This window comes from Ambystoma mexicanum, chromosome 3p, assembly GCF_040938575.1.
Source record: "Ambystoma mexicanum isolate Mex_15411 chromosome 3p, UKY_AmexF1_1, whole genome shotgun sequence".
Taxonomy (NCBI): Eukaryota; Metazoa; Chordata; class Amphibia; order Caudata; family Ambystomatidae; genus Ambystoma; species Ambystoma mexicanum.
This window is the reverse complement of record NC_090925.1, coordinates 1,181,961,729-1,181,987,501: the sequence shown is the minus strand read 5'-3', so window position 1 is coordinate 1,181,987,501 and position 25,773 is coordinate 1,181,961,729. Positions and strand designations below refer to the sequence as shown.

At 44.8% G+C, this 25,773-nt stretch overlaps 1 protein-coding gene across 8 annotated transcripts in view; it reads right to left on the bottom strand.

The window, feature by feature from the left end:
- SLC25A48 (solute carrier family 25 member 48) overlaps positions 1 to 25,773 on the bottom strand; it is a 317,472-nt gene that overhangs the window by 144,380 nt on the left and 147,319 nt on the right. For all 8 annotated transcript variants that reach the window (XR_011304518.1, XR_011304520.1, XR_011304519.1 and 5 more), the window contains one exon: positions 22,142 to 22,387. Coding sequence is in view for 5 of the 8 variants with exons in the window: in XM_069652593.1 (XP_069508694.1) it covers positions 22,142 to 22,387 (246 nt within the window). In the remaining 3 variants the exon portion in view is untranslated. The remainder of the gene's footprint in view (positions 1 to 22,141; positions 22,388 to 25,773) is intronic.

The window sequence follows — 25,773 nt, the reverse complement described above, 5'->3', positions numbered from 1 at the left end:
GGTCTGGTGTTGTTAGTCATATTTATCTAATAGCCTTGTTTTTACACGTCTCCGAAATGCAGCATATGCATGTTCATTCCTGGAGTCCTTTTGAATAAAGAAGGACATTTTGAAAGATAGTGTGGGGAGGGGGGGGTTGTTTTTCCTGCCAAAGACAATAGTAAATAAGGACATTATTTAATTGCACTAACTTTGTAAACGTGTTCTTTTTAATGTGTTATGTTAATTCTAATACAAAGTTAAAGTATACGTTGTAATTATAATAAGAATGTTACACTTGTCTCACGATCAAAACCTAGGATAACCATATTAATTATTTCCCATCACACTGATTTGGAAATATCCCTACTATTAATAGCACCAATGGTATTTCTCAGAAGCTTTGCATGTAATCAAAATAATTTTCAAAGATCAAAGATCTTTATATGTGACAAATATGACTGTAATGAAGGGGATGTATGCCTGAAACATTAAGGGGCGGCTGTGCAGGGCTGATGATGAGGAGGTGTCTCTATGGAAGTTAGACCTCTAAGCTGAAGACCTGGTATTGACAAGTTCCATTGATGTGGTCCTGGTGGGTCTGACTTCACCCAATCTCTTTGAATTTCTACCAGCCTCACCTTCTAAAGCCTGTTGTGCAGATCCTGACCACACAGCTGCTTGTTCCTCCCTTGGCTCCAAGACTTGCTCAGGATACCCCGGATTGATCACCTTGGGCAATGGGGGGCACTCTGAAACCGATTCAGGGGGGACTGTTGTAACTGACTATGAATGCCAGCCAATGACTTTCCAAATTATCTACAAGAATGGGATGTGGTAATTTTCAGTGTACATGAAAAGATAAGTATGGATGCTGGTCCATTTAGAGTCCATCTCAATCAGGAAACAATGACAGAGTGCAGAAGAGTAAAATGCATGAAAACATGTAATCTTTGTGCTCAGCAGTAAACCCCTCACAAGGCGTGATGTTGATTTACTGGATTTCTCCCAGGATGAAGCCCATTTTGAAATGAGTGCTTACAGCAAATCAATCTTCAGATGTGTACAAGATTAATCAGCAGGAACCTTGTGGACAGAATTTAAGGAGGCATCCAGAGACCAGCCAAGGTAGACTATGATTTTGAAGTAGACTGCTCCAAGACACATGTCAACCCAGTTGATGTCAAGTAGATTGTCTAATGGGGTACTTTGCCTTTGGCACCCTGCCACGTCTGTGCTTCCGACTGCTTCTGTCATTTGTCTAATCATTTGCATTCTCTTTTGGGTTCTGGGAGTCGGGCGTGAACTGAGCTAGGGAGAGTTAATAATGCTGTGGTGAAGGTAGTGCATGAGAGAAGAGGTGCATACTATGGGTTTTCAGCCTTCTGCTGCTGCCCCCTTGATCTCAGAGGCAGTTCCCTTTGTGGCAGTGCTGGCTAATGTTCTTTGCCTTCATAAAGGGGTGGGGGAGTCAATGCAGTCACTGATCCACGAAACAGCCTACTGGATAAATACTCAGATGGTGGGTGGAACCCATTAGTTATTATTATGACTCGTAGTGCGACTTAGGAAGGTAGTGAGAAGATGGTTTTGGGAGGTGATGGTGGCATTGTAAACTTTAGATGGAAGATGTGGGTTGAATGGCACTGCAAAGTACAGTGCTCACAAGGTGAAAGAGCGGGATTTAATATGCTTCCATTGAGCTACTTTAATCCATTACCTCAACCTCTCCCTTTTCACCTCATTGCCATTTAGGTAAATGTAGAAGAAGCTCTGTAACCTCTCGTTCGCATTTCCCTCATCTGTGCCCTTACACCCAATAACCCAACAAGATCAGCAGAACGTCAGGGTCCTAGATCGAAATGCTATCTGTTTTGTTCTAATCTGCTTCTTCGTAGCCAGAGATGACTATTTGGCTACAGAGGGATGGCTTTATTTGTGTAATCCAGGTGCAGACAATGCCGTGCACTGCTGGAACATATTGGCACAGCCTGCATGGGCATGCATTATTACGATTGCATTCCAAGCTATGTGGGTAAAGTAAACATGTGGGTGTACCTAGATAGGCCTTCTGGCACATATTTGTGCACTTAGCAAGGATATATTTTCTTACAATGAAATTACTGGCTACATGGACAAAAGCGAACAAGAGAGCGTTCCAGGGACATTGTATCTTCCAATGGCATTAGTGCCTAATATGCGAGTGCAATTGCATAAGGTTACTGGCACTTACTGGTGCGGCCAGCTTCTATATGTCTTATTAGCATGGCATTACTTGTTATATCGGCAAAGCAAACATGAGGGTGTTCTTACATGGGACTATTGCTACATCTTGTTGCGGCCTGCACGTCATGTATTGTTTCATTGGCATCACTGTAGATGTGAGCAATACAAAAAAGCAGATGCAAAGAATCTGTGACTGTGTCATATATTGGCACAACCAGCATGCACACGTATTCTTACAAAGACATTCATGGCTCTATGTGCAAATTAATAATGAATGTGTAATTACATGGCGATAGTGGCACATAATTGCACAGCCAGCATGAACATGTACCATTACTGACTATATGAACACATCAATCATGAGGGCATCCTTGAGGGGATATTCAAACATATCTCCACAGGCTTGTTTACAATGGCAGTTTCAATTGTCTGGTGAAAGCAAACAGGAGCATGTAATTACATGAGGATACTGGTATATTTTCGAGGAGTCAGCATAGGCATGTTTTGTTGCAAGACCATTCTGTATACATGGGAAAAGCTAATATCAGGGTATAAGTATGTGGGGATACTGCCACATATTGACACAGAAAGCATGGGAATGCTTTCTTACACTGACATTACTGGGTATAGGAGCAAAGCAAACATGGAAATCAAGTAAGCTTCCTTGTAACAGTGTCGCAATGCCTATGGGCTGCTTTGTGCGCTTTATAAATGTACAATAGAAAAATAAATAAATAAATAAATAAATAAGGCAGTATCCTTAAAATTGGATGTTGGCACATATTGGCACAGACAGCGTTGTCATGTATGCTTACAATAGAAAAGACAAATGGGTGTCTCCCATCAGATATTTCACTTTATAATATTTGCTTAAAAACTTCATATATGTCATAACTGATACTGTATAAATAATAAGATAGAGCAACCCATCCTCTGTTTGCATAAATAGTTGTTCAATATTTCTGACTATAAAACATCAGGAGCCTATTGCACAATTCAAAGTACGCAAGCAATATAGCAAAAATACAATGGTCCTGATTCACTGAGGCATGTTATAATGGTGCAACCCCATTGGAAAACACTCTGTCAATCAGGCCCAAAGTGTGCACATTTCTTTCAGCAAAAGTTCATCCAATACAACTAAAATAAATGTGTTTACATCAAAACAAGACATGGCATTAATATGAAGAAACATATCAAGAAAGGGAGACAACACAAAAAACAAATAGTAAACAAATAAATGTATACTAATAAAAAGTCAATACTGTCATTGTAAGCAAACCAGTCAATTCTGGCTGTGGAAATATGTTTCAATATCCCCTCAATTCCAGATAATCCACATATTATCTTAAATTAGTATTATTACTGGCAAATAGCAGCACAGCCACTACGGACTTGTTTTCTTGCAATGGCTTTACTGGCAATATGCGCTAAGCAAATACGAGGGTGTGATTACATGAGGCCATGTTTTCCTCAAATGGCATTTCTGAAATTATGGGCAAAACAAACATGAGATTATAATTACATGGGGAAATTGGAACATTGGCACAACCTTCTAAGAGACTTCTTCCTTTGAGCCTGGTGAGACCAACCAGCTCACAAAGCCCCTGGACCTCCTCTCCAGACTGGTCAAATTTGCTGTGCCGTGCTGCAGGAAACCGGATAGCCACTGGGAGAGAGTCCATTCATGATTTTAAGGCGTGCACCTTTTATTTTTTCGCTTTGCTCCGCTGTTGGCCTCTTCCCTGGGCAGTGCAGGAACCTCCAGATGTCCTCCTTCTTAAGACCTCGACTGAAGCTCCCCGAACAGTGAGACTGCAGGAAATGCCAGGAACAACTGATTCAGCTAGAGCATTCTTCATCTTTAAGGTAATGTGCGAAATTCGGCCGTTCACTCCGTCCGGCCACGGTGAAAGTGTTTGAAACCTTTCGCCTCTGCAAAGGCTATTCATTCTCTTCCTTTTCGTATAACTTTTCTTCTGACCAACTTCATTTTGAACTCTTGGCAAAGACTTAACCGCAAACTACTTTGAACTGTGTGATCCTCTGCAAAGACTCTGAACCATTGACATTGGCACAGGCCTATTCACTTGAATCCGAGTTGTAATAGCCTTTTCTAGATTGCCCTGCCCATAACTTGTTGGTGCTACTGATTTTTGATAACCTTGTCTTTCCTCGCCGTTTAAATTGCTGGAGTGCCATTTTGCTCACACTTCATTTTGAGCCTAACTTGTCCAGAATTGATTGGGTGTTGTTGCAGTGTATTAAGACTGTGGGCATCATCACGAGTTGGCCAGTAACGCCGGCGGTATTAGCGCAAGCGCTAATAGCCCTACAGCCAAACCCCCAGGGCTATTAGCGCCGGATCACGGGTTTGACGGAGCGGTTATTGCCCATTCTCCATTGGGCCCATTCAGGAATTCCTCATTCCCCATTGGGCCAAATGGGGAAAATTTGCACTATTACCGCCGGCAGATTTCGCGCTGGCGGTAAACGCGCCGAAAATCGGCAATTTTGCCACAGATTTCCCCCCAGCTCAGAGCTGGGCCGAAATCCGCCACGGTCATGATCTGGCAGACCCTTAAATGCAGCGGTAATAGCGCTACTGCTGCATTTATGGGCTACCGCCAGACTCGTGATGAGGCCCTGTGATTTTCTGCTGCTTTATAATAGTGAACTGTTTTATAACTGACTGAGTAAATAAATGTATATTCTTTTACCAAGAAACTTTGAGTTAGTGTTTGTTTGAATCACTGTAATTGTTGTCCCTGGTGTAACCTTTGGTACCGCTCACATTACTCTTGAGATAAGTCTGGCTGCTCAGCCATCGCTACCACTTTACTGTGTAGTACAGGTTTGTACCAAAGGTGAAATTGTGCTTACACTTGTAGTCTTAATTGTGTATAGTGGCCCCAAAGGGTACTGCACAGGATTCTGCCTAACAGACTCATACTTAATCTGTTGGTTGCTTCCATGACCACCAGAGGCATGGAAACTGCTCTTCTGAACACCTATGAAGATCTGCTTTCAAATCATGATTCTAACTCTCCCTCTGTCCTCATTCTACTTGATCTCTCCTCTTCCTTCTATATGGTAAACCACAACACCCTGATTGCACATCTCGGTGATACCCTGGGCATCACTGATCAGGCCTTGGCATGGCTACCCTCCTTTCTTTCAGCCCGTCAATCCCAGTTGGAATTGGGGTCCTTTCTCTCCAATATCACTATCTCTACGTGCGGTGTCCCCCAGGGATCTAACCTATCCCCCTGGTTTTTCAATGGCTACATTCACCTCCAACTTTCAGCGTTACATGGATGAAACACAGCTTTCCTTCAAGCTACCCTTGGCCTCTTCCTCTTCTTCACTCATACCTGGATGTCTGTCTGCAATTCAGTTGTGGTGTGCTGCAAACGGCCTCTGCCTCAATGCCAGCAAGACAAAGATTTTCCTCATCGTTACCCTGCACCCGCCTTCTCTTTTTCTCTCTGGCCAGCCTCCCTTGGCCCTGCACCTCCACCTATCAACGAGGCAAGAAATCTGGGCATCACCTTCAACTCCACTCTCTACTTCTCGTCTCACATCGTTGACATCTCTAAACAGTCCCACTACCAACTGCACCTTCTCAGATGTATTCAACCTTTTCTCACTTTCCCTCAGAGGCTCACTGTCTCCAGAACCTTGGTCCTCTCTAGGCTGGACTACTGCAACAGCTTCTTTCTCAACATTCCTTCTTCTACTCTCTTCAACTCGTGCAGAACAGAACTGCAATTCTTATCCTTGGTCTCAAGCCCAGGGAACACGTTTCTCCAGTGCTGAAATCCCTTCACTGGCTCCCCATGACTGCAAGGATTTAGTTCAAGACCCTTTGCTTTGTTCACAAGTCGTTCTGGGGCCTTAGCCCTCTCTATCTGCAACGCTCTCTTCCTAAATACTCTCCTTCCCACGCCCTCTGCTCATTTTCCTCCAACTCTCTAGGGTGAGCCGCTTCTTCAAGCAGAGACATGGGGGGAGATATTTATCCACTGCAGGTGCTTCCCTCTTGAACAGCCTCCCTGCCTCTCTCTGTCTTGAGTCGGATCGCCTTAAGTTCTGCAAAATCCTAAAGACTTTCCTCTTCGCCTCCTCCTTCTCTCCCCCTCTCCCCTGCTAACCACCTATTTTTGCTTTATTGCTCTCTTCCTCTACTTCTGCACAGTTTTGCTGACTGATTGCCTGGTGTACCTTCAGAGCCTCACAGGTCCCAAGCCTCCCTCGCCAGTCTCTTGCTCTTGCCTCCGGGCCTTGCACTTGCTGCAGCACTACTGCACTTCAGTTACGAACCATGAGAGTAGTATATCTCTGTACTTAACACATGTTCTGATGCACTTCCTTTTCTGTGCACCTGCATGATCTGAATGTACCATGCCTAGTAACATTTTCTTGTCTTCCTTATGTCTTCCCCTCCCGCGCTTTGAAACACTTGTGTATAAGCGCATACTAAATAAACAATCTATCAATCAATCAATCAATCAATCAATCATTTAAAATTCAGTGAATACCTCATCCATGCCTACACATGTGAAATACAATAAGCAACTGTAAATGTCCATAGCTTTGCATTTGCTTATTCATGTTAATGTTAATATTAATTATTTCTTATAAGGCGCAACACACCCGTAGGCCTCAGTGCACAGCAAGTAAGAGGGCACAGTAGAGAGAAACAAAAGAAAAACCAGGTGTTAAGATGGATTTCTGAACTCTGACCTGGTGGGCAGAGGTTCAGAATGCCAGCCTAGTTTCTTGGTACACAGTAACCTTCTGGACAAGCCAGACCAATCAAGGTAGCATTGGCGGGGGTCAAGACTAGGTCTCAGGAGGGGTGAGGGTGACTGAAATACCTCAATGGGCACACAGAATAAAGGGAACTAACAAATCACTCCCAGTCAGATGTATCTATATTAAAAATACAGATAGAATAGGCCTTTGAGTATACAACACAATAGTTATTAACAGTAATACTTTTAAACCAACCCAATCCTACTAAAATACATATAGACAAGACAAAAGGGGCCTAAAGGGCTAATGCACAAAATGGGTCCACAACCTAGAAAAGGGAAGGAAGCAGGTAGTGAAAATAGTATTTAGGCAGTTCTGCAACAAACATAATCCTAACTGAAATCCAGCCCAGTCCCTAAGAAGAGGGGAGCCTATTGCTCAAATGTGCATGCAATGCTGGTGCACGCGGTAGTGCAGATGGGCAAAACAGGGTCTTTTGAAGGGTCTGTAGCAGCTCAGGAAGGTGGGTGAGGTGATGCAGAATAAGTCCTCACTATTCAAGGAAGGTCTCCCCAACAGGGCAGAGCAGATTCCAAGAGTTGGGAATAGTTCACTAGTTTGCACTAGCAGTGGAAAGGAGAGGGGCCCTCATGGGTCACTCGTGCATAAAAAGGGATGGATGTGCTAGGGGCCACTTGTTAGCGTTGGAATTACTCTCAGACCCCCGGAGCACTCCAGACCAAACTTCGGCAGTTAAGTCCACTTCAGTTGCAGGATCAAATACGGCAATCTCATGGCTCTGCGGCTTTCAGCAGTGAAGTTATATAGTGGCAATGTCTCTGCTCCTGGTGGATGGATCAGGCCAGTTACACTGTAGCAGGGTTCAGGGCACAGAGGAGCACAGCTGCAATGAGTTTGCAGATTTTGTCACTACAGCTGGGTGTCACAGTAACCGTGTGTACTTTGGTTTGGGCGGTCTCTCTTTACTCCAGACCTGGGAATGCCAACTGTATGAAATTCGGTGTGAGAGTGCCGTGAAAAAGTAGGGCTTGCTCTGTACCAAGTTTGAAGAGCCTCCTTGAAACGGTAGTGGTTTCAGAGCAAAGGTCCTGCGCAAACACATCATCCCACTGGTTGGCCCAGGGACACTTTCGAAAAGGTTTACGCGCAGGGTTTGATGAAGGTGCCGAGAATAGTCTGTCCCAGTATTCCAATGGGTCGAAGCGTCTTCACAGACCTTCTAGGACGACCAGATGCAGCGGGGTCCAGCGTGACAACAGCGGGCTCAGTGTGACAGACCTTCCAGTGGGTCACCAGTGGTTCCTCGACTCGGCTTTTTAGTTTCAGGATACTTGGATCCTATCCTTTGTTCAGCGAGAACTCCAGAGATCGACCTGGTATGGGTGTTGGAGCCTTCTTTTATCCAAAATCTCCTTCACGCCAAAACTAAGAGGACCCATTGGGAGATCTGTTCACATACAGGCATACCATACGTGGACCAATCATGGACCATGGTGGTCCCAGGCATTCACAGCACATCAGTCTCCCTGGCACCCAGGATGTGTATCGGAACCAGACAGTCCAGCCCACATCCTGGAAGCATACACACAAGGTATGCAGAAGCCCACAAAAGCTTGGCATTTCACGGGAGATGGCATGCCCAAGTAAGGACTGAACCTGGTCGGCTCAACCTGGGGAAGGTGAAGGGGCAAGATGGCCAAAGGACAGGAAAAAAAAACCTTGTGGCATGGTCATTTTGGAGCCAGGCCACCTATTTGTGCCAAATGCGGTAAACGCTGTTTACATGGCAGAAAAGGGTTAAAAATACATGCAAAGATAAGCTGAAACCAGCCCCGTCCAAGGCACATCTGAACTTCTCCCTTGAGTGTCTAGGGCCTTTAGAAATAACAGGAAGACCCGAGTGCATTGTACTGTAAGGTACATTTTGCACTTGCAACCTGTTGCAGAAAAGTTGCAACATGGGCAAGGACTAAGGGACACAAAGTCTCCCAGTACTGACTGTCTTTAATGGCATGTCAGTTTCCCAATAATAAAGTGAGCAAAAAACCCAGGGGAGTGCAGCAGAATGCTTACTCCTATGGCAAAGTCAGACTATGGTGTTTAACATCAGAGAAAGGTTGTGGGGTACAAAACTGGGGGGAAAATTACACATGGAATGGAAATCTTTCCTAACACAGGGTGACACACGGGGTGATAGGCACTAGTCATAAGAAAAAAATAGAAACGTTTTAAGATATTTCTTAATCGAAGAAAGCTCATGGCAGGTGTGCAGAAAAACAGGGAGAGAGTTCCAGAAACATGGGGAACAGTGTCAAAGCTAGGGCTGCCAAAGCAGGCAAGCTTGTAACAAGGTTGCATAAGGTTATTGGAGTTGTTGGATCGTAGAGTGTGAGATAACTGAGAAAGCTTAATCCTTTCTTTCAAGTAAGATTGGGCATTGTCTGTGAGGCACTTATGAGTGTGGGAAAGTACCTTAAATGCAATGCTTAGCAGGAAGCCAGTGTAGGGAGTTACAGGCTTCAGTGACATGGCTCCTTCTGGAGCTACAACCTACTGCACAAACAGCATTATTCTGAACCACCTGTAAGGAAACTAGTTTTGACGGAGACGTACTAGCCAAGAGGCAGTTGCTATAGTCAAGTCTGGAGTTGACCAGGGGACTGGCAAGGGCCACAGTATTGTTGGTGGATAAGAAAGGTTTGATTTGTCTGATAAGACGTGTTTTATAGGCGCAGTAGGCCTTCAGCTGGCTGACATGTTTGTTCATGTTGAGATTGGCATCTAAATAAACACCAAGGGTCTTGAAACAGGGGCCAGTCTGAATAGTAGTTCTGGTTATGTTAAAAGCTGAATATCTGGAATCCAGTTTGGCAAGGCGTACCAACAAGCATGATCTCAGTTTTATTCCCATCGAGGGCAAGGGAGTTTTTGATCATCCAGTCCTCAATGGTAGCATAGATAGAAATGATTTTAATGAGGTCCACCTGATAAATACCAGTCAGTTTGATCACCACCTGGGTATCCTTGGCGTAGTTGGTATAAGTCACGCTGATGCTGTCAAGAAAGTCAAATAGAGGACAAATGTATAAGTTAAAGAGAGTGAGAGAAGGAGATGCACCCTGAGGGACACCACATTGCAGCAATTGGATGGGAAATGTGTAGCCCCCTGAGGCAACACAAGCAGATCTGGGACACAGAAATGAGGAGACCCAACATAAGGCATTATTGGAGCAGTTTGCGATAGTTCCTAGTCTCTCCACCAGCAAAGAGATCAAAAGCTGCAGAGAGATCTAGGAGCATTAAGGGGGCAATGTGTCCTGAGTCAGGGACATGGCACAGGTTAGCTTTTAAGTCAAGAGCGGTTTCAGTGCCATGTGATGTGCATAAACCAGACTGTAATGGGTCCACTAGATGGTTATTTTCAATGTGTTGCTGTAGTTGACTGTTTGCGACTTTCTCCAACATTTTTAATAAACAGACAACATTAATAATAGGGTGATAGTTGTCCGCAGAGGCAGGATCAAGAGTAGCCTTTTTTAGGAACAGGGAGAGAAGCAGGCACAGTAGAATTGGTAAAAGATTAATTAACCAGTCTAGTGACAAGAGGGGATAGACAACTGCAAACGTCCTTAATCTTAGCAGGAGTACAAATGCCGCACAGGCAGGGGGATGGCTTAAATTGTTGGAAAATATTGGATAACTCAGATTCCGAGATCTCTTTCAAATTGAACATGGGGATAGAGGTGTCAAATAGGTTAGGGACTGGGGCCACATTAGTGATGGAAGAATGGGGATTGAATAGTTCAGCTTGTAACAAGACTATTTTATTACAATGAAGATTGAGTCTGGACAAAGAAAACTGAACTATAGCAACCCAATGTCAAGCAGCTGCCAAGCAGCTGCAATGGATACCCCTTCAAGCACAGGTGATTTTCAAGACAGACCTCATTGCTGACAAATGAGTCACAACCAAAGCACCACTCTACCTGGCCCAGAATCACATGTCTCTAGAGCCAAGCCACTCACCAGAAGCAATGATATTATCAGATTCGAAACAGAGAAAAACAGAACACCTGCCTTTTTTGACTATGCAACTTGTCTTTGGAACAAGCAAAACATGCAGATAAGACTGGGTGCATAAATCATGCACATCAGGGCGGATTTGTAGACATTACTCTTCAAAATACATTTTAGCAATCACTTATTGGTCCACTGATTGGTCCACTCAACCCTACCTCTCCCCCTCTGGTGCTCCAGCCCTCGCAAAACATATCTCAGCTCATCTGTTACCTGACACCCTACTTGTAACCCCATACATGCTAGCTCCGTGTAAAGTGCTCTATTACTCCCCATTCTTCTTTATACATTAAATACATATATAAACATATAAACACATGTATTGTCTCTGGCAACCGTTCCATTCACTCCACTAGACATTGTCAAAATTTTACTTGAACTCACTGCATTGTAAGAAGCTCACTGCTTCCCATGAAATCTGATTTCCTATCTATTGTACATGCTTTTGTTATTAGAAGAACATTGTTACTCCCTGTATTTAAAATAACATAACAAATAAATATATATATGTTTCCACTGTAATAGAATATTTCCATGCTGGCTACAACAATACATGGCAGCATTCCCACAAAAGAACACTCTTATTCTTCTTTGCCCATAATTCCAGCAAAGCCACTATAAGGAAGCATGTGCATGCTGACTGCTGAAATATATGCAAGAATTCACTTGTAATAGCACTTTGATCTTTACTTTTCCCATTATCTGAGTAATGCCACTCTAAGAAAACATAGCCATCCTGTCTGCGACAATATGTGCCAGTGTCCCCGTGTAATTACAATGGGCATCATTACACGGTATGCGGTAACCATGGCGCTATTAGCACCATGGTTGCCGCCGGTATTTTACTGTGTACACCTTGGTGGATGGCTGAATTACCGGCCTACTCCAAGGTGAGTGGGGCCGGTAATTCCCCATTCACCAAGGCACTTCCCCATTCCCATTTTTTCCCCCATACGGCTCAATGGGAATGGGGAAGGAGGTAAAATTGCGATACCGTAATTAGCACCAAGGTCCCTTTGCGGGCCCGATCCGTTGAGGTCGGGTCCGGCAAAGGGACCTCGTAGTAAGGCGGTAAGGGTTTACTGGTACCGGTGCCCTTACCGGTACCAGTAAACCCTTACCGCATACCGTGTAATGAGGCCCAATCTCATGCTTATTTTGCCTATATAGCCAGTAATGCCAGTGTACAAAAACATGCATTTCTGTCGTTTGAAGTTTCAGGCAATTTGGACCTGCAGCAGGGCTTCACCTGGGTTTCCAGTTGTTGCAGCAGTCTTCTTCCTTCAGCTTCCTTCAGTTCTCTCGTTCCAGTGGCGACTCTGCCTTCCAGTCCCAGAGTCCTGCCTTTTAAGCAGTTTTCCCCCATTCACACCAGCCTAGTTGTCAATCACTCAGTAGGGTGGCTGTCCTGGCGGGACAGTCACAACAGCCAATCACACAAGGTGACCCTGTGCAGGGAGTCTCAAACTCCTCCCTCACATCCTATCCACCCCAGATACTCAGGCGCCTAAGGAGGGCGAATAAAGGAACCAAACCTGGTTTGGCGCACAGAGAAAAACACGAGAAGGACCTTTACAAAAAGAAATGGCAAAAAACCCCATAATAAAAGTGGATTACCTGGTTTAATGTGAGGCTACCACCATAGCCTCCAATGGTACCAAAGGCTATTTTCATAGTCTCTGGTAAAATAAAAAGGGTAGATACCACTTCCACCAGCCAAATCTTAGCGAAATGGCAACGTAAAAATGTTGCATGAGAATCTGACAAAGGGGATAAGTATTAACCCCTCCAGCACTCTATTGTAAGATAGTGTGTGCTGTGTCTGTGAATTTAAAAAGACTAATTTAGTCAAAGACAACTTTACATGTGCTGGGAGACAGTAGTCAGTCCCAGGAAATGGAGTTTAAAGTGGAAAAAGACAACCCTGTGTCACTGCACTAAAGGTGCTGTGTGACACACAGTAAAAAGATGATGCCTATGGAGTTGGTGAGACTCCATATCCATGAACACAAAAAGTCAAACACACAGCAAAATACATGAAAGAGTGGGAAAAAGGATCACACTCTTACCAGGTGAAAAAATGAAACCCTAGAAATCCAGCAAAGCTGCTGAGGGACTCAACAGGTAAGGGAAATTAGCCATTCTGGAGAATTCTCCTTAACAGAGTCGTACCAAGTGATATCCATCAGTTTTTAACGCATAAAGAACAGACCCAATTTAAAGAACTTTCAAGCTGAAAGACAGGTCAGCATGTGAGTATTATTCAGCGTTCTGTTAGCCTCTCCTGACCGATTAAATACGTTAAACGTTTTATATCGGCAGCTGAGGCATGAGGCTTGCACCATACACATGCTACTGTGGGTGCCCAAAAATGCTTTTGGTCCAGCATTGCATAATCAATAATGTTACAATGCGATGACCTGCTGATATATTTAAAGGGCCCGATTAACTCCTGTGCCGTAGTGACACGCTTGTTAGAAAGATACAGTACCTTTAGCGGCCTATGTGTTAACTGGACTAAGTCCATACTATTCCCATTGGGTAAGGTGAATGAAACAATACCAAAAACTGCCCCTATCATATTGAACTGAAACAATTCAGATAACTTGGTATACAAATCACAAAAGACCTGAGTGAATACACACCTGCAAACCTACACCCAATCATAACACGATTCGCAGAAGACATCCACCGATGGGTCTCCTTACCATTGACCCTACTGGGCAGAGCAGCCCTTTTTAAAATTATGGCCCTCCCAGGCTTCTTTTATATATTGCAAAATGCCCCACTACATGTCCCGTGGCGTGAATTCCACAAAATTGACTGCATCCTCCGAAAACTGCTATGGGGTGGAGGCCACTCGTGCATAGCACTTGCTACGCTCCAAAGATCTATATGGGAGGGTGGTATCGGCCTCCCCAGACTGCAGACATACTACTGGGCCACTCAAATGGCAATCGTGAATGACATGTTACACAGGGACACGTCACTACCACATATCAGAGCGACAATCACAGGCGATCCCACCAAACCTCCACTGGAACATTTATATCACGAGGTGAGCCTAGTGACCCCTCCATCCACGCTAGCACACATGCCGCGAGTATGGGCGGAAACACACAAACACATGGGTTGGGGGAATAAGCTAACACCCATACAACCACTGTGGAATAACAGGAACCTCCCAGAAGTAAGCAAACTCCCCAGATGGCCCAACTGGACACTGCATGGGATAGCAAACATTGATGTGATACGAGAGGGAGAGATGATTCCATTTGACACCTTGGCGTCTCGCTTTTCTCTCCCACCTACAGAACGATACCACTACACACAGTTAAACCACGTACTGTTAACCCACCTACCTACCATGTGTGATATGCCTGAAAACACAATGTTTGAACGCAACATAGTTTCCGAACGAATCAAACATAAGGTCACCTTTGTCATGTATAACGCCATTACCTCTTTTGCCACAACTGAATTGGCAAGCCTAAAGGCGAAATGGGAGCTAGACGTGGGGGCAATTCAGGTGGAGGAGTGGATGACTGCTCTGATGTACCCCCGGGAGACAGCGGTTTCATCCAGACTCAGACTCATCCAGCTTAAAATCCTCTAATGGGTTTACAACCCAGGAGTGGCACTCTTCCGCTGGGGCAGGATATCAGACTCACACTGCTTGCGCTGCAATCGTGAAGAAGGCACCTTCTTCCATATTATATGGGAGTACGAGCATATTCGATGCTACTGGCAAGCATGTTGTGATGAACTGTCAAAGATACTAGGCAAAACAGTCCCCAGAGAACGGAAGCTTTTGCTGTTGGGGATAGAGGACGAAATTGAATTGTCAAGATATGAAAAACTATTCATGTCAACCGCTACAGCAGTAACGAAAAGGAACATAGCACAATTATGGGGCTCGGAAGTGGCACCCAGCCTTGAACTATGGGCCACGGACATAGACATATGTATTTGCAATGGAACACAGAGTTTTCTGCGAGAAGTTGCCCTGACAAAAGCAAAGAAAATCTGGCAGAAATGGGAGGACTATCGATAACATGTCCTTCGCCTACCAATCAACATGAGTCTGGGAATACATGATAATTGTGCAGAGACTACTGTGACGACACACACCAAAGCTGCCTGCTTTTGTTTTTAGTGACCCTTTCTTTTCTCTTTCCTTTTTTTGTGGCTAGTTTTGAATGTTGGGCCTTGAGAGCTCCCTATATGGCGCTCCCAGTTGTTGTAATGTCCAATAAAATGTTTGATAAAAAAAATAATGTTAAAATGCGCCTTTACATACAAATTCCTCAGGTTCATAAACAATGTTGAACAGAACAGTGTATTCATTATAAATCTGCTCAATACATGAATGTACCACTCTGAAATGGATTGCACAAGTTTGGCAGTCCCGTAACAACGGTACCGGTAAGCTTGCCGGTGCCGTTGTTACCGGACCAGCAAGCTACGAGTTCTGCTTGCATGTGCCTTCCCTCCCACCAGGTCTAACCTGGCGGGCGTACCGGCACCCGCGAGCAGAGCACAGTGCATGCACCGGCACCATTCACAAATGATGCCGGTGCATCCGACGTCCCCATTCCCATTGAGCCCTATAGGGCTCAATGGGAATGGGGAGCATTTTATTCCGGCGCCCGCAAATGGGCAATTACCGCGTCCTGCGGGGCAATAATGACCCGGTAATTGCCCATTTGCAGGTGCCGGAAAAATGTTCTGGCGAGGCTACTGCCAAACTTGCAATGAGGTCCAAGTGTAGGAGGGCACATGCAGCTTTATAATTATCATTTGCATCAAGGTGGGAACATTTGTGCTGTTACAAGAACCAGCGCCGGTTTACTAGACATGTCCATGCAAAGAGGCTATCAGCATTCATGTAAAGATGATAGTTATCACTGATGTAAGCTAGCAAGGCCTGTAATTACACAATGAAGACATATAATATGTAGGTTCATGTGCTAGTCAGTTTGTGTGCTTTTGGGGGTAATTGTTGCACTAGCTGGTGCATCCGACATGCTGTGCTCTCGGGTGCCGCTCTGCTAACCAGGTCCGACCTGGCGGGCAGAAAGGCACCCGCGAGCACAGCTCGTAGTTTGCCGGTCCGGGAACTACGGTACCTGCAAGCTTACTGGTACCCTAGTTCCCAGACTGTCAAACATATAATGAGACCCAATGTCTCAAAGATGACTTCACATTGTATGCTTACGATCCTGCCATGTAGCCTTTCACTCTTTTTTTCTCCTTATATTGCATAGTGTCCATGCATAGCTACATGAGATCCTCCATTTGGAGGAATGGAACGAGAGGAGCAAGCAAAAGAGAAAGGGAGAGAGAGGGGAGGGAGCGAGGAAGGGGGACATTTGACAGGAGAAAGGGAATATGAATAAAGCAGGACAGATGGGAGATAGTGAGTGACTGGGAGATTGTGACTGAAAGAGGATTCACGAGTGACAGTCGGGCAAGAATGAAGGTCTAGGTGAAGTGGAAGGGACAGCGGCTAGGACAAAAGAGAGTGCCTGTTATCTTTCAAGCTCCTTCACAAATAGAGCGGATGGCTCTTCACTATAAGGCAGAGGTAGTCTTGACAAGTGTAGGAAATTAGAATAACGACAGACTCTCTTACCTTGTCTTCTAACAGAGTGCGGATATTAGAGATCTACCTGAATCCCCTTCTCCCAGCCTAATAAAACAGGCATGGACTGAGGTGTCAGGGAAACCCTGGGTCGGGGAAAAAACCCTGGTAGCTGGGGATTGTTGAGGGTTCTGGGAGACGGCTGTCGAGGTTAGCGAGCGTCGAGAGACAGCAACAGGAAGCACTAAGGAATCTGGGTTGTCTGTGTCCGTGTTTATGCCTCCGACTGTTGATGTAAACAAGAAAGGTAAGGATACTCTGAATTTACAATATGAGAAAATCAGAAGCGGGAAAGAAATGGAGACCGTACCTTGGGCGGAGTTCTAGAGGACTCTAGGTGTTGGTAGCAAGGGTTTGCAAGGGCTTCGGGCACTCTGCCATACGAAAAAGGTAACCGGAACACCACTGTTCGTTCCAGGAGTGAGAAGTGCTAAAATGACCTCCACGAGAAGACGTAACATCAGCAGTTGAAAAGGAGTCTGGGTAATGTAGTCCCAGGTTGGGAATGAATCTGTCTTTGTAGAAAGCAAACGACGAACGGACTATGTCCGAGACGAGAACCGTGAAAGACTGGTCAGGGAGTTTGTCCACGGGAAACCAGGGAGCGTGGCTCACGATAGTTGTAGCAACGCGCTGCTCAGTCTGTGTTGACACCAGAAATACTCTTCCGTGTTGACGGGGAGTCACAGCCTCTCGATGAAGTCAGAGAACTGAAACAGTGCTCGAGGGAAGTGGTGCCATCTTGGGAGGATAACTCCTTATACTTTGTAGATAACGCCAACGGCGCCACACAGAGCAGTTCCGCGTCATACCCATGACAGGGTCAGTGTAGAAAGAGGGGGACTATGATAAAGCAGAGGGACTAGGATTAAGAAGAAGGGTTAGGATAAATGAGCACTAGGAGAACATGAAGAGAACAAGGGAACAACGACTAGGGAGAAGGAGAGGAAGGACCTGAAAGATGAAGCACAAGTGATAGAGAGAAGACAGACTAGCATGAAAGAGGATTTAGAGGAATAAGGATTGGGATTAAGGTAAATGAGAAGATGTAGGATGCAGGAGAAGGACTGGTGTAAAAGATAAAGGTGAGAACACAGGAGATGGACTAGGACTAGAATTAGGTTGAGTCACTATAATAACTAAGATGATGGAGAATGACTATGATGAAGCAGAAGGCAAACAAGGGGGAAGGTGAAGAAAGACTAGGATGAAAGAGATGGACTTAAACAAAGGCAACGAAGGGGAAGAGAGGAGAAGTATTGTGATGAAGAAGAAGGAAAAGGGTGAAGAATAAAGACTAGGACAAAGGAGAATGACTTGGACGTAGGAGAAGAATGACTAAGGAGAGGAAGGACTGGTATGAAGGAGAAGGAGGAGAATGACTAGGATCAACATATAAGAAGGACTGAAACAAAAGAGATTGAGAAGGATTTGGGAGAAAAAGAACTGTGGTGAAGGAGAATGACTGGGATTAAAGAGGGAGGGGAAAAGTACTGGGGCAAAATGGCAGTACTGTGATGAAGGCAGGGAGCTAGTATAAAGAAGAAGGACTGAGCAAATGTGGAGAGCTGGGATGAAAAGGAGAAGGTGAATGTCTGGGACAATGCAGAAGAAGTATTGGGATGAAGGAGGAGAAGTACTGGGATGAAGGAGAAGAATTGTGAAAACGTATCAAATAGTGAAGATGTAGGACTGTATAAAAGGAGAAGGATGTTGATGAACAAGAATGACTGGGATGAAGAAGACACTGCAGCAGAGAAACTGGCAAGTGAAAAAAAGCAAATATCAATATGTGATACAAACAGTGCATGCTAACAGCATTACCAGTGACCATGCCAACCAAATAATCTGCTGTGCGTCGAAAACCCTTTCTGTTCTCTCTCTGCTTTGTAGCTATTTATGGGCCACAAGATAGTGTGAAGGTCCATCAGATGTGCCAAAACCAAAAAGCTGCTCAGTAAAAATGAAGGTCATTTGGTCTGGTCTAGGGGATTGGCCTTACACCTCGCACAAGGAGGATCATATGTTTGGTGAAGATGCTAGCACACTGATATGACTCTTATGAGTCTTAGTAGGAGTAGGAATTAAGCTGAAGGATACCTACTGATAGCAATAACACCTTGATTCACAGGAATATAGAAACTGCACTGCTGATGTAGCTGGTATCATGGTTACTTTGTCAGCCCTGAGCCATAGCATTGCAGGGCAGATCAGTGTGGAGCAGAGCTTTGTGTCTGATTGGGCATCCATGTAGAGGAGCCACTCCCTCTTGCTTGAAGAACAGGAGGCTATGAGTGTCAGGCAGAGACAGGGGGAATGCGCCACGGATGCCGAATGCTGCACGCTGGAGGCTGATGCAGAATGACAGAGTTGTGTAACACCAAACCGTCCTAGTAATGGATAAGGTATGTGCAGCCCAGGTGACTGCTTTTCTCCTGAGAAAGCTGACTTGCCTTCTTAGCCCCATTGAATGGGGGCATATTGTTCTCTTGGCGCTCTGAGGAGTAATCTCCCACAAGTTTTACATCTACCAAAACTCCAGATAAATACATGTTTAAAGAATTCTTCGCCCAGGCACTTTTTTCATTTGTAACCATTCAAGGCAACTGGCAAATGCATTCTTAATAGCACTTCCGATGGGGTGTCCCTACGCTGAGAACTAAACGCCGGGTAGTAGCTCTGGGCTGTTTGCAGGGCTTTTGTATAGTCTCCATTGCGGACGCCATTATTTTTCTTCTGACCCACTTGTAATTTCTCGTCTTGATAACCCTTTTTATACTTAATTTGGTCTGTATTATTCCTTATGCATCTTTCTGCTGTAAATCTTGGCACCATCTTTGGATTTCTCTTCAGCACAAAGAGGCACTAAGATATGTGTTTTACTCCCGAAATAACAATTAATATATCAGACGGATGAATGTAAACGTTGGGGGAAGGGGGCCGGGTTGGCTCACACAGCACCTGCTGCTGAATGCACATTTTAATGGGCCCATCATGGACCACAGGCAATTAGTAATTGGCTTCGCTAAGTAGAAGGCAACCGTTCAATGATTCTCAACAGCCATCGAGGTCATTAGTTCACTTGCAAGTCTCAAAAAAGGGGAAATACCTAATCCCCGTACACGTTTGCCTGGGTAAATATAAGCCACAGCCACGCACTGAAAAGAAAAGTGTAGGTTTGTGTACAGTCACAACAGCAAAACAACAATATTAACACAAGACAAAAGCAGATCTAAAACAAACACCCGTACACTTCCCTACCTATAAAAAATGCTAGCCTTCAAAAACGTCAAACACGTCTTTTGGGTGTGCTCAAATATGAAATGATATGGCATTCATAACACGCCTATACACAAGTGTTTCAAGGCGCGACGAGGCAAGGGAGGGGGAACAGAGGGAAGACAAAGACACCAATCTTACCAAGCTAGGTGATATTGAGATCGCGCACATGCAGGGGAGGGGGAAAAGGGAAAGTGTGGGGGTGCGTGGGAGGGAAAGGGGGCAGTGCAATACAAAAGATCAACATTAAAGAATAAATAAAATAAATAAACAATAGGTAAAAGTGTGGCCAGCTAGTGGCAAGTGCAGGGGTAAGTGCAGACATTAAGTGTCAAGAGTTGGGGGGATTTGGAACACTATTTGTAACACTCATAAACTGGAAATGTGCATGGCCAATAATCATAACACAATTCCCAAATATAATGCTAAGTGGTATTACTTCACCAGGTATCTTAACTGTTTGAATGCAACTGCTCATGGTACATGAATCTACACCCATATATATGCATCTTTATCTATATTTCCACACTCATATTGAAATGCTTGTACTTAATAATATTCGAAATGATTAGTTTAATTTTGATGAAATAATCCAATATACCCATTCCCCCCCCTATCCTCTACCCTCCTAATTCTTATATGTCTCTTGTCTGTCTCCCGGTACGTCTCCCCCTTAATCTCTATATTCATTACATATAAGTTACTCTTTGCAGACTTATACTACTATTAATTTTAGACTACTTGTTATGTTAATGCGGTTAATAACTACTATAGTACATATGAAATTCGCAAGTGATCTTAACAATTGCTTTAACAAATGACTTAGCTATATAGAAATACTACTACAAATGACCAGAATCATTTACTATGGGCCTCATTACGACCCAGGCTATAAGTTACCGCCTGGGCCGTGACTTTACCACCATGGCGTAAACTACGTTTACGCCATGGTTGTAGGCGGACTTACCGCCCCATTCCGAGGTCGGCGGGGCGGTAAGTCCCCAATCCCCATTTACCCTTCCCCATTCCCATTTTTGCCCCATAGGGCATAATGGGAGTGGGGAAGGCGTTAATTACGCCACCGTAAATTACGGTGGCGTAATTAACTCCATGGTCCCTTAGCGCCATGGATTTTAACACCTGCTAAAAGCAGGTGTTAAAAGCTCCATGGCGCTAAGGGACCTCGTACTCAGGCGGTAAGGGTCGGCGCTGTTTACGCTGCCGTAAACCCCTTACCGCCTGGGTCGTAATGAGGCCCTATGTCATTTCCTTATGGTTCTTGTTTTATTCAAAGTCTGTAAATTGTTGACATCTGTATCATACTCAATATTTAAACAATAAAAATCATTCAAATAAAAAAAGAGTTGGGGGGACTGTAGGGATACAGAAACAGCTGCAAGTTCAGGGGTTGCCCGGGAGGCAGTGCAGGTGTGCAGCTGGCGGGGGTGGGGACCTGGGCCTGAGACCAGAAGGTAGCACAGTCACCAGTGCAGTTTCAGTCAGGAGTTCAGCAGGGGAGAGGGGGAGAGAAAGCAGAAGCAAAGAGGAAGGTCTTGCGGTGCTTCCGGAACTGGAGATGGTTCTCCTCAAGTTTCAGGGAGACAGGGAGGCTGTTCGTTGCTTGGAGAAGTGACTGGAGCTGAGGGAGTTGGAGGCGGATGAGCGAAATACATGCAACAGCTTCCAAGTCAGGGCTAGATGAGTGTGTAACGAGACAAGCATGGCAGCATGAATTGTTCCCCAAAACATTATGGCATAACAATATCCCACTGTTCTTGTAACAATGCCTTTTGCTTTGTTTTCGTCTCATAGGTTATATCCCTGATAGTGACACAGAGCTGATTAAACTTTGGGATGCTGGTTTCTATAGGGATGCCCAAAGGTAGGAAGACCCTCACATCAAGTTAACCCTTTCAATTCTTTGGGATGAAGTTAAAATTCCTTGCAACCCATATGAAGTAAAGTATAAAGAAGTAAGTCAAGAGGTGTAATACGAAAGGATGTAATTGCCTAACACGGACAGTCTGATCTTTAAATAAAGGAAATACACAGATGATTACACTTCGAAGGGGTGTCCAATGAACAAGCTGTAAAACCAAATTGTATGACAGATAACATAAACAACATTTTTTTGTTGTCTTAATTCCGTTTGCTTACCTGCAATGCCCCCTGCCATCCAAACAGAATAGGCACTTGGCGCACTGTGACCTTCTGGAGTGATCCATTTACACAGAAATGCATATGGAATGAAATATAGGCAATACCCAGGAATATCTCTGAGAATCATTGCACCAGACCCACGGTATATTCCGGCTATACCTTCATGCCGCAGGATCAAGCTAACACAGTGGACTGGACCCCTGTACGCCAGCCTTACTGGCTTGTTGATAAAGGGTACATTTCCTGTAAGACAAATATGAAAACAGGTGTCACTAATAAGAGTATAATGGCATAAACAGCAGACTGACCATGTTCTTTTTCCATACTTTAGATTTCTTTTTTAGAAATGTGAAATATATAGCTGCATCTCTTTTATAAGCAAGCAGCTTTAGTTAAATATTTGCTATTCTTAGCAAGGTGAGGACATATAAGCAAAGTCTGTGCATGTGCTACAGTGGTAGAAAGATGGACAAGGGAATTCTAGAGTGATGTGTTCATAAAGCATCCATCAAGTGAGTGAGGTTAGAACCTAAATCTCTTCCTTGCTCTGGCTCCCTCCCTTGTTTACTGTAACTTGGATTCCTCCAGCAGTGCTCTCAATCAAGGATAATATTAGTTTGGATCCTGCTGGCAATCAATCAACCTGCCAGATCTACATTTAACATGACTTCCTCATTCAACCACATCATCCACTTACTTGATTCACAAGTCTCTATTAATTGCTTCACAGGAATGATATCCCTGCCAACCCTCTTGCACTCTCCATCACCCCTGCTTGCCTATCTGCCATCCAGACCTGGTGCACCTCCAACAATCTCTGCCTCAACGCCTGTAAAACCGAGATCCTTCCCATCGGGACCCCTGATCCCTCCTTCTCCCCCTCACTCTGGCCTTCCTCTTTGGGCTCTCCACCTGTGCCCTCTTCTGAAGCCAGAAACCTTGGAGTCATCTTCAACTCTTCTCTCTCCTTCCTCCCTCACACTCAGGACATTGCCAAGAAGTCTCACTTTCAGCTCTTCCTTCTCAAAGTAATTTTCCCTTTTCTCACTTTCCCCCAGAGGCTCAATGTGACCCAAGCCCTGGTTCTCTCTAGGCTTGACTATTGTAATAGCCTCCTCCTGAATCTTCCATCATCCACTCTGCGACGCTTCCAGCTAATCCAGAATAAAACAGCAAAACTTATCCTTGGCCTTAAGCCCAGGGACCACATCTCTCCTGCCCTAAAAAGTATTCACTGGCTCCTGGTTGCTGCACGGATTAAATTCAAATACCTCTGCATCCTCCGCAAGGCTGTCTGGGCCCAGGGACCACACTATCTTCAACTTTATCTTACTAAATATTCCTCCTCTAGACCACTATGTTCCTCTGGCACCAACTCTGTATGTGTAAAGCGTTTTGCTAAACAGAGGGTAGGGGGTCGTTCACTCTCTTCAGCTGGCTCTCTTCTATAGAACAGCCTCCCCCTCCCTCTGTGCATTGAGGAGGATTTATTTTAAATTCTGAAAGCTCCTTAATACCTTCCTCTTTACCTCCTCCTCCCCTTCTACTCTCCTCTGCTAATCCCTCAGTTGTTGTGATTGGTTTCCTGGGCCCTTTTGCATCCTCTGGGTCCTGACCTCCCACACCCAATTGGCCCAGCTCCTGTCTTTCCACTGCACTTGCACTTACCCCCTCCACCCTGGAGGCTCACACTTACACCTCTGGCGGCTGCAGGCCATGTGGCCCTCAACATTCCCAGCACTCCATCTGTGGCTCACCCTTGAGCTCAGACTCCCCAGTCACTTACCCACTCTGCCCTCTTCCTTGCTTCACTTGCACGTTCTGAATACTCACAATGCATACTAGGTTTGTCCTCTTTTCCTTTCCGCTACTGCTGTTAATTATTGTGTTTTGATGTATCTTAATGTATTACTGTATTAAATAATGTGTTTTAATGCATTTCCCCACTCCTGCTTTCTTATGGTATAAGCGCCTAACAAGCAAACAATAAATAAATAAATACATACATAACTTGATACAATGCAGCAAAGACAAAGTTGATGACCAAAGGGCATGGCCCAATTCAGCCTCGCTACTCCTTGGCCAACATTTATTCACAACTTGATATTCTTGCCTTGGTATCCTCCCATTTTGACTGATAAAAATGTCAGAGCACCAGTACTCTTAAAATCCTCACCCCACAGGCCAGAAAAATCTACCAATAATGAATGATGCTTGTTCTCCATCTCTCCTTACAAACACATGAAAACATTCCTAACAAGATCCTCAAACATCAGAGGATGAACATGAAAACATTTCACATGCACCCCTAGATATGCAAGGCCAACTGTCAAACCTAATGTGCAAATAGCATCCCTGCTCCTTAAAGTATCAACCTACCTGTGCAAATAGTCATTATAACCATCCATCAGATAATACTGCTATGAACAGATGCCAACTGAGGGATTGAGGAATCATGTTCATGTGAAAAGAAGAAGTCTTCTGCAAACTCCTCCAATGCATTAAAACTAAGATATTGAGCAAATATAAGTAAAATACTCAGGGCTTGGTAAACTCTCACTCTACATATATTGATAAAACAATAGTCTAGCACAATTCCAGCATACTATTCATTTTCACCGGTTCTCAACTGATTCTCATCTACCCTAAAAACATTAAAATGTGCAGCTTTAGTTTTTGTTTATTGTAAATATTTATTAATTGTGTTTTTATAATGAGCCTATACACAATGTGCTTCAAGGCGCAACAAGACAAGGGGGGTGTGGAACAGGGATGAGAAGACAAAATGGCCCTACTAGCTCTTGTGACATTTGGATTGTGCAAGTGCAGTAAACAGAAGTGCAAGGGAGGGGGGAAGTGCTGGTGAGGTTAAGGGAGTATCAGGGGAGGCCAGGTAAATGTCACCCGCGGAGAAGAGAGTGGAGGGCAGAAGATCCACATGCTAAGTATGAGGAACAGGGCTGGAGGGGCTCAGGGGAGCAGGCCCAGCCAGGCTAGTGCAGAGGGTGGAAGCTCATGGGCAAGCAGGAGGGTGGGGATGGTCAGAGGAGACCAAGTGCAGGTTAGACTTGTCAGGAAGGGCCAGGTGCCCTGTAAGAATCTGAAGGAGCCAGGCAGCCAGTCAAAAGGCAGAGAGGGAGCATTATAAGGGAGGGGTCTTGTGAAGCTTACAGAATTTAAGGAGATCTGGCTCAAGTCTGAGTGGGGCAGGGAGGCCATTCCAGTGGGAGGCGCCTGTGTAGGAGAGAGATCTACCCTCACACTCTGCTTGGAGAAGCGTCTGATCTGCAGAGAGTTGGAGCTAGGAGATCGAAAGGCTCTAGCAGGGAGGTATTTAGGGAGAGTTGGATGTAGCGGGGTCCCAGGCCCTAAAATACCTTATGGATGATGCATAGGGTTTTGAACTTGATTCTTGCAGCAACAGGGAACCACTGGAGAAATCTTAGGGCTGGAGAGATGCGGTCCCTGGGCTTGAGGCAAATGATAAGTCTTGCAGTGCTATTCTGGATTAGTTGAAGGGGGCAAAGGGAGGAGATAGGCAGGTTGAGGAAGGCTGTTACAGTAGTCCAGCCTAGAGAGGACCAGAGCTCTGGAGACATTGAGTTTCTTGGGGAAGGTGAGGAAAGGGA